This window comes from Vicia villosa, unplaced genomic scaffold (genome assembly GCF_029867415.1).
Source record: "Vicia villosa cultivar HV-30 ecotype Madison, WI unplaced genomic scaffold, Vvil1.0 ctg.001745F_1_1, whole genome shotgun sequence".
NCBI lineage: Eukaryota > Viridiplantae > Streptophyta > Magnoliopsida > Fabales > Fabaceae > Vicia > Vicia villosa.
Genome location: NW_026705714.1, coordinates 129,641 through 143,851, shown reverse-complemented (window position 1 = coordinate 143,851; position 14,211 = coordinate 129,641). Strand labels below are relative to the sequence as shown.

Below are 14,211 nucleotides of genomic sequence, written 5' to 3'. Positions count from 1 at the left end.
TACATTCAACAACGTTCTGATACAAATCTAGCATGAAGTGATGTTGGTAGAAATTCAAAGCTCTGAAGCTATCCGAGGGAAGCAGAAATCAGAAGCTGTGAATGTTCTAAAGATCCAGAAAACTCAAGTTCTGAAGCTGTCCTAAATGGAAGCAGAAATCAGAAGCTGTGAATGTTCTGAAGATCAAAGAAATTCAAGTTCTGAAGCTGTCCTAAATGGAAGCAGAAATCAGAAGCTGTGAATGTTCTGAAGATCAAAGAAATTCAAGTTCTGAAGCTGTCCTAGATGGAAGCAGGAATCAGAAGCTGTGAGTGTTCTAGGGATCTAAGGAAATTCTAGTTCTGAAGCTGTCCAATGGAAGCAGAAGTCAGAAGCTATGAATTCTCTGAAGACAGAAGCTTATGTGATCGTCTCTACCGAAATAATCAGGGAAGTCTTTTATTAAAGTTCTTCGAGTATTTATTTCAGGGGGAGATTATTTATCTCAGGGGGAGATTGTTAATCTCAGGGGGAGACATATTCATATGCTTATGCTATAGCTGTGTAATTTGTCTTTTGCCGTCTGCTCTTTCTGATCGCAAATTCATATCATTTATATATGTTTTTGTCATCATCAAAAAGGGGGAGATTGTTAGAACAAGATTTGTTCTGATCAATTATCTTAGTTTTGATGATAACAATAATATGAATTTTGCTTAAGATAATATGGTACTCTAATCCAATGCAACTTCCTTTTCAGGAAATATATAAAGAGTATGCATAATTCAGCGCTCAGAAGCTTTGTCTCAAAGGGTTCAGTATGCAACATCAGAACATGGTCTGGCAAGACATCAGAAGATGGTCGAAGCAGAATCAGAACATGGGTCTATGGAAGCATCAGAAGAACATGAGATCAGAAGCACTGAAGTCCTGATGGTATCACGCTCAGAAGCACTTCAAGGTCAGAAGATCAGAAGATGCTTTGCACCAAGCTGTTTGACTCTGATGATATTCAAACGTTGTATTCACAAACATCAGATCAGAAGGAAGTACAAGTGGCAAGCTACGCTGACTGACAAAAGGAACGTTAAAAGCTATTACAGGCTACGTCAGTAGACACAGCGTGAACAAGGCTCGAGGTAGTTGACAAAAGCGTATAACATTAAATGCGATGCTGTACGGAACACGCAAAGCATTAAATGCACTCAACGGTCATCTTCTCCAACGCCTATAAATATGAAGTTCTGATGAGAAGCAAGGTTAACGATTCTGCACAAAAACAACTCATATTAACTTGCTGAAACTCTGTTCTACTCAAAGCTCAGAATCTTCATCTTCATCAAAGCTCACTACATTGCTGTTGTAATATATTAGTGAGATTAAGCTTAAACGTTAAGAGAAATATCACAGTTTGTGATTATAGCTTTTAAGAAGCAATTGTAATACTCTTAGAATTGATTACATTAAGTTGTAAGGAACTAGAGTGATCGTGTGGATCAGAATACTCTAGGAAGTCTTAGAGGTTATCTAAGCAGGTTGTAACTAGAGTGATCGTGTGGATCAGAATACTCTAGAAAGTCTTAGAGGGTATCTAAGCAGTTGTTCCTGGAGTGATCAGTGTGTGATCAGAAGACTCTGGAAGACTTAGTTGCTGACTAAGTGGAGAACCATTGTAATCCATGCGATTAGTGGATTAAATCCTCAGTTGAGGTAAATCATCTCTGCGGGGGTGGACTGGAGTAGTTTAGTTAACAACGAACCAGGATAAAAATAACTGTGCAATTTATTTTTATCTGTCAAGTTTTTAAAGCTACACTTATTCAAACCCCCCCTTTCTAAGTGTTTTTCTATCCTTCAGGAGCCTTTGATGTTGCCTTGGAAGTCTTTTAACAAAATTTCGCCTTTGGTGTTGTTTGATGTTGGATTAGGGTAAATGAATGGGGGAGGGGGAGTGTTCTGCTTAATCTGCAGAACGTGTCTTATTTCGGATGTTCATTTCCGAAATTGTGGTTTCGGAAATGAACTTCCGAAATAAGACAATTTTTTTTAAAAAAAGGCGCTTTCGGAGATGAACTTCCGAAAACACCTTTTTCATGCAGTTCGGAAGTTCATTTCCGAAGTCAGGGGTAGTTTGGGTTTTTCACCAGAGGTGAACTAAAAGGTTGGGAGGTTGGCAAAGAAATTTTCTAAAAATATAAGAAAGAAAATAAACTAATGGACCAATAGTTTTACCGAACATATTATGATATATGTAGTGTGTGACGCATACACCCCAGTCTTGTAGTTACAATCATCTCCAACAAAAGCAACTGTTTTAGAATTTGATATGCTTCAAAAACAATTCCATTTTCAGCAAGAAAAACTCGTTTTAATAATAAAAAACAGTATCCTAGGATGTATAAATAGAAACTTAATCAGAAAAGTTTGCATTGAGACAAATCTCAACCAAACTAGCTTAATGAATAGGAATCCTCTGCATTGCAAAATTTCCCAACTGCAGAAACTCCCAATCCCTGACTTAATACTAGCTACTAACAATGTGTAACAGAAAGTTAAACCGTACATGTATGGTAATAGAATAGAAGAATTTCAACCTGTTACATGTAGGCAGAGAGGATAAGCCAGAGTGAGTGACCAACACAAACCAGCTGGGAGGCACAAAATTGTGATTCTCTTTAAGACGACCCCCACCAATTATCAAAGTTACTACAATCAGCTTTTGAGCCAGCCTATCTCCAAAAGTTAGTTTCAGGTCCCATTTCCATCACCTCATCAAATTTGAAGAGAATACACCAACATGGGATTTTTCCATTTTTGGATTTCATGTCTTCCATTATTCATGTTCTAAATCCGCATAAGAATATTGTTCACGGGTTATTCAGTCCTGCAAATACAATTAGTGATCTATCTATATCTATAGTGGCGTAGTTTTAGATATGATTATTAGGTTATTTATTGAAAAGAACAATATTTAAACCTTAAAGGAATTAAATATACCACATTTGAGACAGTATTTCTATATTTAGTTCTTTAACATGTGTCTTCATTAAAATACTCTAAAACAAAACAACCGCAGCCCAACAAAATCTTCTATCATTAAAAATTAAATATTATTTCAAGAAATTCGTCAGATGGAGTAAAGAGTGAAAAACTATAATGTATAATTAAAACGAGGATACCTACTATGTAGTTCAAGCCTTAATCAACCCCTTAATATTTCATTTCCGCTTTCAAGGAGAAATGAAATATGACAAGATACTCCCAATTTTACAAGAGATGAGTCAAATTCAACTTAAGTTTGAGAACTTGTGAAGTAAGCGATATGCAGTTAGTGGAACTTGTGATGTCTTATTCCCTTGCTACTGCTAGGATCTCTTGCTATCTGGCAGTAAGCCAAATACAAAGCTAGCAGGATAAAAAACAAAGACTATCGGAAAGGTGAGGTGTCTCTTAAATTGAGGAGTGTTCTAACTGAAAGGAGGTGCTCTAGACTCTCCAGGTGAGATAACCATTTTCCTGCTCATGCATAATCCTTTAGCCCCTTAGGTTCTCTTCTAGTACTATGTTTTTCCCCTTTCAGGTGTTAGTGGTCTAAATAGAATAGAGAATTAGAATTTGGTGCAATCTTTTGGTCCAGTCCATGACCTGTAGTATGACCCATAATAGAAAATAACATATATTTTCAGTAATGCAAAAACAAATATAAAGAAAAAAAAAGCATCAGATTCAACATATATAACTCACTGGCTACAAGTGAGGGATATATGCTGAAAGGCTTTCGGTTCAGCACTTGCATTAATTTTTACAAAAAACCAGAAGGCTTTAAAACTTGTCATGTCACTGTCACAGTCACAGTTCAAGATAGAAGAGGCCATTTTATCATACTCCGATATTAATTGCTAAAATGACAGTTAAAGATTTATGCAAGAAAACTGATGGTCACAGACATGAACTGAAAGCACACAACAAATACTTACAATTAGTATCTTCATAAGATTGGAATTGAAAAAGAAGCCAATGAATTGGATTTTCATAATCTGAATAAACCTCATCAACAGACAAACCATAAACAACATCTATCAGAAATCATTTGAAAGACTAAATAACACAGCAAGGAAAATCAATATGAAATTAACCAGAGTAAAAGGCAGAAGACAACTCGCAGCCCTTGCTTGAGGATAAGGGGAACTGATCATGGTACATGACAGCAGAATTAAAGTGTAGAGCTTACTTAGTCCAACCCGTAATATCAAAAAAGAAAGACAAGAAAATAAACTAACATGGATGCTTACTCCATAAACTAAACTTAATTCAGAATCATAAGGATATAAAATGGAAAATAAGGCACCTTAATTTAGTCCAGTAACCAGCAGCAAAGTAACCCATCCTTAATATGCTATGATTGATACAATACTTGGACCAAATATATCTTGGTAGAGAGCATTGCAAACCCTGAAGGCAACAAAAAGAACATAAAGAGACTGGGTAACAATGTCTCGGCTCTCGCATATTTTATCAAGAAAATTAGTCCACCGATTCACACATGCCTTAAAAGCTCCATTTTGATGCAAGAGCAAGAACCACTAATTCTGTTACAGACTTACATCCATAAATGTGCTGCATGCCACAGGGGATGCACAGAAACAACATTAAAAAGTCAACCCAGTTTCCATTTCTGTTAAGCAAACAAGTCCAACGAACAGGATGCACGAGAAAATATGCAAATATGAATGTTTCATTTCATCCTAATCACGCCAAATAATAACATAGTACAGAAAGAGCCCTTGGCAGTACAAAAACGTCAATAGACAATATTACTTCAAACAAATGTATTGTTCACAGCACAGCCATTCTAAGTCATCATGTTAAAATCATAGGGGGGAAAAACTCAACTGAAGATATGGGCAGCAGGTATATGACACACAAGTTTTTATTATCAAGAAAAAATATAGAGGCACCAACAAATGCTCACTTTTTTTTGTCAAGACAAATGCTCCCTTTTATTACCGGGCCTTCAAAATAATAACAGCATGATTTGCCACGGCACACAATTGTTACAATATTAAGAACCTGATCATAAAACAAAATAGCAGTCTCCTAATCTTTATAAATAGTAGTGTTTTAGTGGTAATAAATAGTAACAGTAGTAGTAACAATTATAATCATAATATTTGTGCAATGGTACTATAAAAATGAAATTTTATTTAACAAGTCAAAACAGTAATAAATGATTAATGAGAAAAAACCACTTCAACGGCAAAGCTAACTGAGTGGTTCAGCCTCAAATTCTAATAACTGCAGAGCAAATGACAAGGAATGTTTTTGGATAAAAGGAAATGATTAAGGTGAGGGAAGTTCTCCCCATTCTAAGGTTAGAGCAAACTACCAGTCAGTGATAATTTACAACGTAAGTACAATTTCCCAGCAATGGAGGATTCTCAGATTTGAATTCATATCATGCAATTTTCATGAGTGGAAAGTCATTGGTGTTGCTAACTGACTATGATGGATGAGTTGTTCTTACATTTTCTATTATCTAACAACCACCCATAAACTTAGCTGAATTCTATCATAACTCTACCTGTTTGTTTCCTGAATCTGTAGCACTTCCAGTATGACTTCATTTAAGAAAGAATCTAGGATGCAGATGCTTTATGTCTTCAAGATATTGCAAAGGCCTGAAGGGTCATTGACCTATCGCTTCATTCTTCCAAAATACAACGCTTTCTCTAGAAATGACGTATTTTTCCCTTTCTAATCGATACAATGTCTCTCAAAATACTCTGCCTCCAACTATAACGCAAGTCACAGCTTGATCAATACCATCTAGCTTCTTCGATATATTTCCTATGTTGGGAACATATACAGCAAATCATCTGAGTCAATATATTGAGAAGGTCACAAGATAGACAATATCAACCTTGAGGAAAGCATCTCATTTTGCTATACATGCTGAGCATGAAATATGAGTACCTTCTAACATGTGTGGCTTCCCAGTGATCAAAAGTGAAAAGGTTTATGAAGCAGTGCTTCATTAACAATGAATGAAACTCTGAAATTTTCAAGTATGGTGTATCGGTGCTTATGGCTGAATATGCAGGAGGATTTGACCATTTCCGATCTATAAATTCGTACAAAGAAATTACTTTTTCTATGGTGGATTTCGTACGAAATTGTTGCATATTGCAAAATTTGTGCTGCAGGTGTGCTGTAACAAATTGTTTAGCCACCTGTCCAATTTCGCTTATAGCAAAGTTTATAGGTATCAATAAATTGATCCAAAAATTTCTAGTCCTCTGTCCTTCCAAAACAACCATTGATCAAGGCAGAGTGCGAGTAGAAATTCCTTCTTCTGCCATCTTCTCTCTCAATTTAGAGGCTTTATCAAGATCACCAATTCTACAGTAACAACTGATTAATGTATTGTAGGTGACAGCATTAGGAACCAACCCCTTTTGACGAAGTTTATAGAAAAGTCTTTGTGCTCGATCAATATTTCCTAATTTGCACAAACCATTTATTAATGCATTGTATGTAGTAATATTTGGAATAACACCTCTCTCCAGCATCTCATCCCTTAACTTGAAAGCTTCGTCCACATTGCCAGAAGCTGAACAGGCATGAATTAATGCACAATATGTGAACTTATCTGGAAGAAAACCTCTAGACATCAAAACTGACAGAACACTTCTTGCTTCATCAAGTTTTCCTGACTTGCAAAGTCCATCTATAGCTATGTTGTACACAATACTATTTGGAAGAGAATTACATATAGCACTTTTATCAAGCGAATCAACAATTTTCTGAGCTACTAAAGTTGTATCGTTTTTTACGGAATTATCAGAACATTTATTATGAACTGTAAGAAGATCGAAATCCACCATCTTGTCTAGGATCACAGTAGCTTCATTGATTCTACCATCTCGATAAAGGCTGCTAACAATTTTGCTACAGACCACCAAGTTGGGAATGAGCCCTCTTTCTATCATCTCAAAATATAAATTAAAAGCTTTGTCCAATTTCTGTTCATTGCACCAACCAGAAATAAGGGTTCCATAGGTAACAACATTTGGTGATAATCCTCTTGTTTGCATCTCAACAAGTAGATCCGTAACATCATTTGACTTCCTAACCTTAAAAAGTCCATTAATAAGGGAATTGTACATTTCAATGGAAGGTAACATTGCTTGTCTTTCCATCACACCTTTAGTTCTTAAAGCTTCCTGAACATTTCCATTTTTGCAATATGCATCGCTCAGAGTCCTATATGTTATTTCATCAGGAGACAATCCAAGCTCCTTCATCCTATCAAAAACAGCCTCTGCTTCAATCACTTTCCCCATCTTACACAAACCACTAATCATTATATTGAATGGAACTGCGCTCTTAGTAAAGCCCCTACCTAAAATTTCTTTCCAAAGCATCATGGCCCGGTTAGAATCTCCCATCTTGAAAAGGCAATCAAGCATAGTACAACAGCTGACCTCATTCGGAGCCACACCTCTGTCTACCATCAAACGCCAAAGGTGCAAAGCATCATCATAGGAACCCACATGAACCAATCCCTTAATAACAGTATTATACGTCACAACCGATGGAGTTATCCCTTCCCCTAACATCTCCTCACAAAGCATAAAAGCCTTGTTCATTTTCCCTTCTCTACAATATCCATCCAACAGTGTGTTATAGCTATAACAATCCGGCCTCAAATTCCAATCTACCATCCCCATAAACACTCGCTCAGCTTCACAAACCTGTCCACTCTTGCAATATCCTCTAACCAACGTGTTACATATAACCCTATTCATCTTCAATCCAACCCTCAACATCTCATCTCGAATCCTAACAGCATCCTCCATTCTCCCCATTTGACAATAACCATCCACCAGCACACCATAAACCCGCTCATCAACAACCAACAACTCATCCTCCTCCACTTCCCTCATCAACTTCTCCGCCTCATCCATCTTCCCCTTCTTACAATAACCCCTAATCAACATAGTACAAGTAGCCACATTCCGCGAAACCCCTCTCTCAGACATCAATCTCAACACCCTGTCAACTCCTTCAAAATCCTCTTTTCTAACACACCCATTAATCAAACCATTGTAAGCAACAACATTAACCTCCAATCCCTCTTTCACCTTATCCTCCAAAAATCCCATCGCAACATCCACTCTCCCAACCTGACAATGCGCGTTCACAACAATACTACACATATAAACATCCGGCACAATCCCAATCCTCACAACCTGATCAAAAACCATAACCGCAGTACTCCCTTCTCCCTTACTAACTAACTTAGCCAACAAGAAACTACAAGACCTTAAACCAGGCACTCTCCCAAGCCTTGTCATTTCATCGAACACGTAGAGTGCATGTTTCGTCATCCCTTTCTCCGCAAACCCCCTAAGCAACATATCAAAAACTACAAGAGAAAATCCAAACTCTTTATAAACGGCAAACACATAGTTACAAACAGCATATGCACGGTAGTTGTTAGTACAATGAAGATCAAGGAGTTGGTTAAGAAGAGAGGTGGTTTCTGTGAACATGCGAGCGCGAGCGAGGATATGGAGGAGGATGGAGTATGATAGGGAATTAGGACGGTAATGGGAGTGATTAGTTGCGAGGTTGAAGAAGGAGAGGCATGCGGAGGGGTTGTGGCGGAGGCGGCGGAGGAGGGAGTCGGTGAGGTTGTCGGAGAATTTGAAGGTGAGGTTTTGGAGGGAGTGGGGACGGTTGAGGATTAAGAGGCGGGAGATGCGGTCGATGAGGTGGGGTTGGGGGAGGTTGGTGGTTTCTTCTCGAAGCTTCCATTGAAGGGGAAGAGAAGAGTGGAAGGTTCGTGAGGGGAAAGTGGGTTTGAGGAGGGAAGAACGAAACATTTGAGAAGCATTACTTGTGTGCTTGTGTTTGTTTAAATTGTTATTAGTGTTTTTTTAAGGTCTTTTGGTTTTGTAGTTGAATGGTTGAATGAATCTTGATTGAACATAGGACAATGGAGAGGAGTAAACAATTTAAAGCAAAAATGGCGCCGTTTTTTGTTGGCTAAGCTACTGAAGATTGAGTTCGATGGATTCTTGAGGTTTTTAAATGTCATTTTAAAAAACTAACATATGTCTTCCAAGGACATCAAATAATAAATTATTTATAGAAATATTTTTTTAAATATTTGCATGTGTCGAAATTTTAAATATGACTTAATTATATTTAATTTTTTTTAATTATATTATTCTTAGTGGCAAAATGGGGAGCCCACCCCGCCTGACGCCCATCCCACCTTATGTCTGCAAAAAAAAAAGGAAGAACAAGTCCGCCGAGTGAAATGAGCATAAAACTCAAGCCTGCCCCGCCTAGTTGACGGACGGCGAGTTTGACCGCTTATTTTTTTTTAACAGATTAATTGACTTTTTTTTTTACCTTTCAATTAAATTTTTCAATTACTTTTTAGAATAATTTTTTAAAGCATTTTTTAAACAAATTTTACTTAAAAAAATGTTGCATATATTCATAAATAAATGTATAAAATAATATCATCAAGAATTAAAATTATTAGAATTAACTAAAAAAGACGGACTTAAGGCGAGACAGGCTGAACAAATAGGTGGGGCGGGCTTTGGTGGCCGACAAGTTTTGGCAGGGCGACCAATGGCGGGTGGCGGGTTTGACAGGGCGGGTTTTGGTGGCCGCCAAAATTCCAACCCAACCCGCCATTTTATGGCGGATGCGCGGACCGGCCCGTTTTGCCACCCCTACCCTTAAATTATACTTATGGCAATTCCCGTATTTTTTTGTATCGACAAAAATGCTTTAGATATTATATATTTAAAAAATAGTTATATTTGTTAAAAAAATTCACTTTTCAAAATTAGTAAAAATTGAAATTTTCGGTATGTGAAAATTATTTGTATTTAGTAAATTTTCGGTAGCGATTTACCAGAAAATTGCAAAATTTTCGGTGCCAAAACAGAAAATCATAGTAATTTAATGAAATATTTGAAATTTCCGAGTTGCCACAAAATCTACTGGAAATTTTGAAATTTCCGGTATTACTGGAAATTTTGAAATTGCTTGAAATTTTCGGTATGTCTCCAGATTCTTTTTTTTTTGTGGTTCAGAGTCGGCAGCTTCTTCGACGAATTCCTGTATTTTCACCACATATACCGAATGTTTCTTATTCAATTAATGCAGTTTTGAATTGTTTTCTCACATTTATGAAAGTAATAGTTTAATATTTACGTGCTGTAATTGACAGATATTTAAATCCTGATCTGAAGTTTTAGCATGAGCACAGACTACTCGTAAACGACATAATTTTTTCAGATGCTACTAATGGAATACTGTTTACGGTGATTTCCGGTAAACAACCGCTAGTCTTCCAAACTATAATAAATATGATTTGGTTACTCGCAGGATCGACTAGATTGATCCTAGGACACATAGTCAAGAAGATTGTTATCAATGTTCATTCGAACCATATTCATGATTTGTCTTCTTCAATAAGCGTTGTTCGATTAAAGAACAAATAGTCTTGATAATCACTTTGTTATATATAAATGTAACTTCAACGAAAAGATAAGTAACATAACATATGAAATTAAAAGGACTATTAAAACGTAAAGAATCTTAAACTGCAGAAACGTTAAAGACTTTGAAAGTAAATAACATGAAAGTAATTCGAAAGTAAATGACATTAAAGTAAAGATACAGAAATGTAAATGGCAAGAAGTAAACGAAATGCAGTAATTCTGGAAGATATTTGAAAACAAAAGATAATACACATGTATTAAAGTGGTGGTGTCATACGTACATTTTCTCAGCGAACTCTTTCTCTTAACGCTTGATACTTGAGTAAATATGTGAGTGATTTGTACAAAATGAACACACAGAATCCTAACATTAAGACTCCTATTTATACTAGTCTCGACCTTAACGGTCCTACACTAATCTGCTGCCACGTCTCTCATAAGAACTTCTAGCGACGCCATCTGTTACTTGGACAGTTACGAAACCGTCTTCGAATTTCAAATCTTCCCGCCTGAGTCCGTCTTCGACGCGTGGCAGTGTATTAAAAACACTACGAAAACACGCTAAGTAGTAATACTTGAATATATTTTATAAATTTTGTCTAAGTCCCCAAAGACACATACTTTCACTAGCTTTCAGTATTCACTATCTTCTTAATGAACTTAGAAATCTTTATTCTCGAAGCATGACCATCAGTAGCCATTCTTTTATTTTTAAGGGATGGCCATCAGTAACCATCTTTCCTTCGATTTTCTACTTCTTCGAAGGACAAATACTACAAAACGAAATCTTCAGCTAACAAATTGCCCCCAATAAATGCCTGTTTCGAGAATCAACAGTGAAGGATAGAAAAACACTTAGAAAGGGGGGGGGGTTTGAATAAGTGTAGCTTTAAAAACTTGACAGATAAAAATAAATTGCACAGTTATTTTTATCCTGGTTCGTTGTTAACTAAACTACTCCAGTCCACCCCCGCAGAGATGATTTACCTCAACTGAGGATTTAATCCACTAATCGCACGGATTACAATGGTTCTCCACTTAGTCAGCAACTAAGTCTTCCAGAGTCTTCTGATCACACACTGATCACTCCAGGAACAACTGCTTAGATACCCTCTAAGACTTTCTAGAGTATACTGATCCACACGATCACTCTAGTTACAACCTGCTTAGATAACCTCTAAGACTTCCTAGAGTATTCTGATCCACACGATCACTCTAGTTCCTTACAACTTAGTGTAATCAATTCTAAGAGTATTACAATTGCTTCTTAAAAGCTATAATCACAAACTGTGATATTTCTCTTAACGTTTAAGCTTAATCTCACTAATATATTACAACAGCAATGTAGTGAGCTTTGATGAAGATGAAGATTCTGAGATTTGAATAGAACAGAGTTTCAGCAAGTTAATATGAGTTGTTTTGTGCAGAATCGTTAACCTTGCTTCTCATCAGAACTTCATATTTATAGGCGTTTGAGAAGATGACCGTTGAGTGCATTTAATGCTTTGCGTGTTCCGTACAGCATCGCATTTAATGTTATACGCTTTTGTCAACTACCTCGAGCCTTGTTCACGCTGTGTCTACTGACGTAGCCTTTAGTAGCTTTTAACGTTCCTTTTGTCAGTCAGCGTAGCTTGCCACTTGTACTTCCTTCTGATCTGATGTTTGTAAATACAACGTTTGAATATCATCAGAGTCAAACAGCTTGGTGCAAAGCATCTTCTGATCTTCTGACCTTGAAGTGCTTCTGAGCGTGATACCATCAGAACTTCAGTGCTTCTGATCTCATGTTCTTCTGATGCTTCCATAGACCCATGTTCTGATTCTGCTTCGACCATCTTCTAATGTCTTGCCAGACCATGTTCTGATGTTGCATGCTGAACCCTTTGAGACAAAGCTTCTGAGCGCTGAATTATGCATACTCTTTATATATTTCCTGAAAAGGAAATTGCATTGGATTAGAGTACCATATTATCTTAAGCAAAATTCATATTATTGTTATCATCAAAACTAAGATAATTGATCAGAACAAATCTTGTTCTAACAATCTCCCCCTTTTTGATGATGACAAAAACATATATAAATGATATGAATTTGCGATCAGAAAGAGCAGACGGCAAAAGACAAATTACACAGCTATAGCATAAGCATATGAATATGTCTCCCCCTGAGATTAACAATCTCCCCCTGAGATAAATAATCTCCCCCTGAAATAAATACTCGAAGAACTTTAATAAAAGACTTCCCTGATTATTTCGGTAGAGACGATCATATAAGCTTCTGTCTTCAGAGAATTCATAGCTTCTGACTTCTGCTTCCATTGGACAGCTTCAGAACTAGAATTTCTTTAGATCCCTAGAACACTCACAGCTTCTGATTCCTGCTTCCATCTAGGACAGCTTCAGAACTTGAATTTCTTTGATCTTCAGAACATTCACAGCTTCTGATTTCTGCTTCCATTTAGGACATCTTCAGAACTTGAATTTCTTTGATCTTCAGAACATTCACAGCTTCTGATTTCTGCTTCCATTTAGGACAGCTTCAGAACTTGAGTTTTCTGGATCTTTAGAACATTCACAGCTTCTGATTTCTGCTTCCCTCGGATAGCTTCAGAGCTTTGAATTTCTACCAACATCACTTCATGCTAGATTTGTATCAGAACATTGTTGAATGTACCAGAGCATCATCAGAGCATCTCTACATCCTGAAATGTTACAGAACAAAAACTAAACGACAAAAGTCAGCATGAACGAGTCAGAACATAAAATGTATATTAGAACACATGATATGTATCAGAGCCATATAGGCTAAAATAATGTATCAGAGCAAATAGAATTTTGTCAGAGCAAATAGACAAATATGGATCAAATTCTATTATCAGTGCTTCTGATTCATTCTTCTTTCTTGCTTCTGATTTCTGAAGCTTGACAGCACTCAGCTTGCTTCAGTTTCCATGAGCTTATTCTTTTTACAGAATAACACTTCTTATGGTTTTGCTTCTTGTGTTTGCTTTGAAGATTCTCTTCACTTCTTTATACCTGCAAAACACTTAAACCATATAGAACTTGCAGTTCTTGTTAGAAGATGTGTGGGAGCTTTACCCAGCAACTGATAGATTAATCAAATCATTTATCATTTATCTTCTCCCCCTTTTTGTCATAACATCAAAAAGAATATTTCAAAAGATTCAGATGAATAAAACGACAAATAAAATCACTGGAATGTAAAAACAAAGAAACTTTTCATATATAATCAAAAAAGATTACAAGAGAGGAATGCAGGAAAACAGATGCAACAAGGAAAGAAAACTACACAGACCAAAGACTAAGACCCTAGCTAAGACAAAATCTGTGCCAGCATGTCTTGAACCCTGTCATGAGTTGCAGTTTTCCTTGCCATGAAGGAGTGAAGCGCATCATTGACTGCTTCTTGGGCTTCCAGGCGAGGGGTCAGGGAGACTTGGTTCTGATGCAGATCTTCCACAATCTTTATCAGAGACAACATTCTCAGTAGGTGAAAATGAAGAGATTTCATTGGAATGGGTTGAGGGAGAGGAAAGGTTAGATGAGGAGGAAGTTGAGTCTTGAAGGTAAAAAAATGAGGAAGAAGATGGAGATGATGGAGGGCTTTCACCAGGGGGTTGAAACACACGTCTAGAATAGTTTCCAGATAACTTTGCTTCGAATGGATTCACCTTGAG

At 36.8% G+C, this 14,211-nt stretch overlaps 1 protein-coding gene across 2 annotated transcripts; it reads right to left on the bottom strand.

The window, feature by feature from the left end:
* Window positions 1-293: 293 nt before the first annotated feature.
* LOC131636456 (putative pentatricopeptide repeat-containing protein At1g19290) lies at window positions 294-9,042 on the bottom strand. Of its 2 annotated transcripts, none has more exons than XM_058907063.1 (2): window positions 5,561-9,042; window positions 294-4,431 (listed from the first exon to the last, which is right to left on the bottom strand). In XM_058907063.1, the coding sequence occupies exon 1, from the start codon at window positions 8,865-8,867 to the stop codon at window positions 6,300-6,302; it is 2,568 nt and encodes an 855-aa protein (XP_058763046.1). In that variant the 5' UTR covers window positions 8,868-9,042; the 3' UTR covers window positions 294-4,431; window positions 5,561-6,299. The 2 variants fall into 2 exon arrangements, with proteins under 2 accessions (XP_058763046.1, XP_058763045.1); XM_058907062.1 differs by having other exon boundaries at window positions 294-5,826; window positions 5,953-9,042.
* Window positions 9,043-14,211: the final 5,169 nt, after the last annotated feature.

Coding starts and splice junctions, on each gene's coding strand:
- LOC131636456 (XM_058907063.1), bottom strand. CDS start 8,867: ATGTTTCGTTCTTCCCTCCTCAAACCCACTTTCCCCTCACGAACCTTC.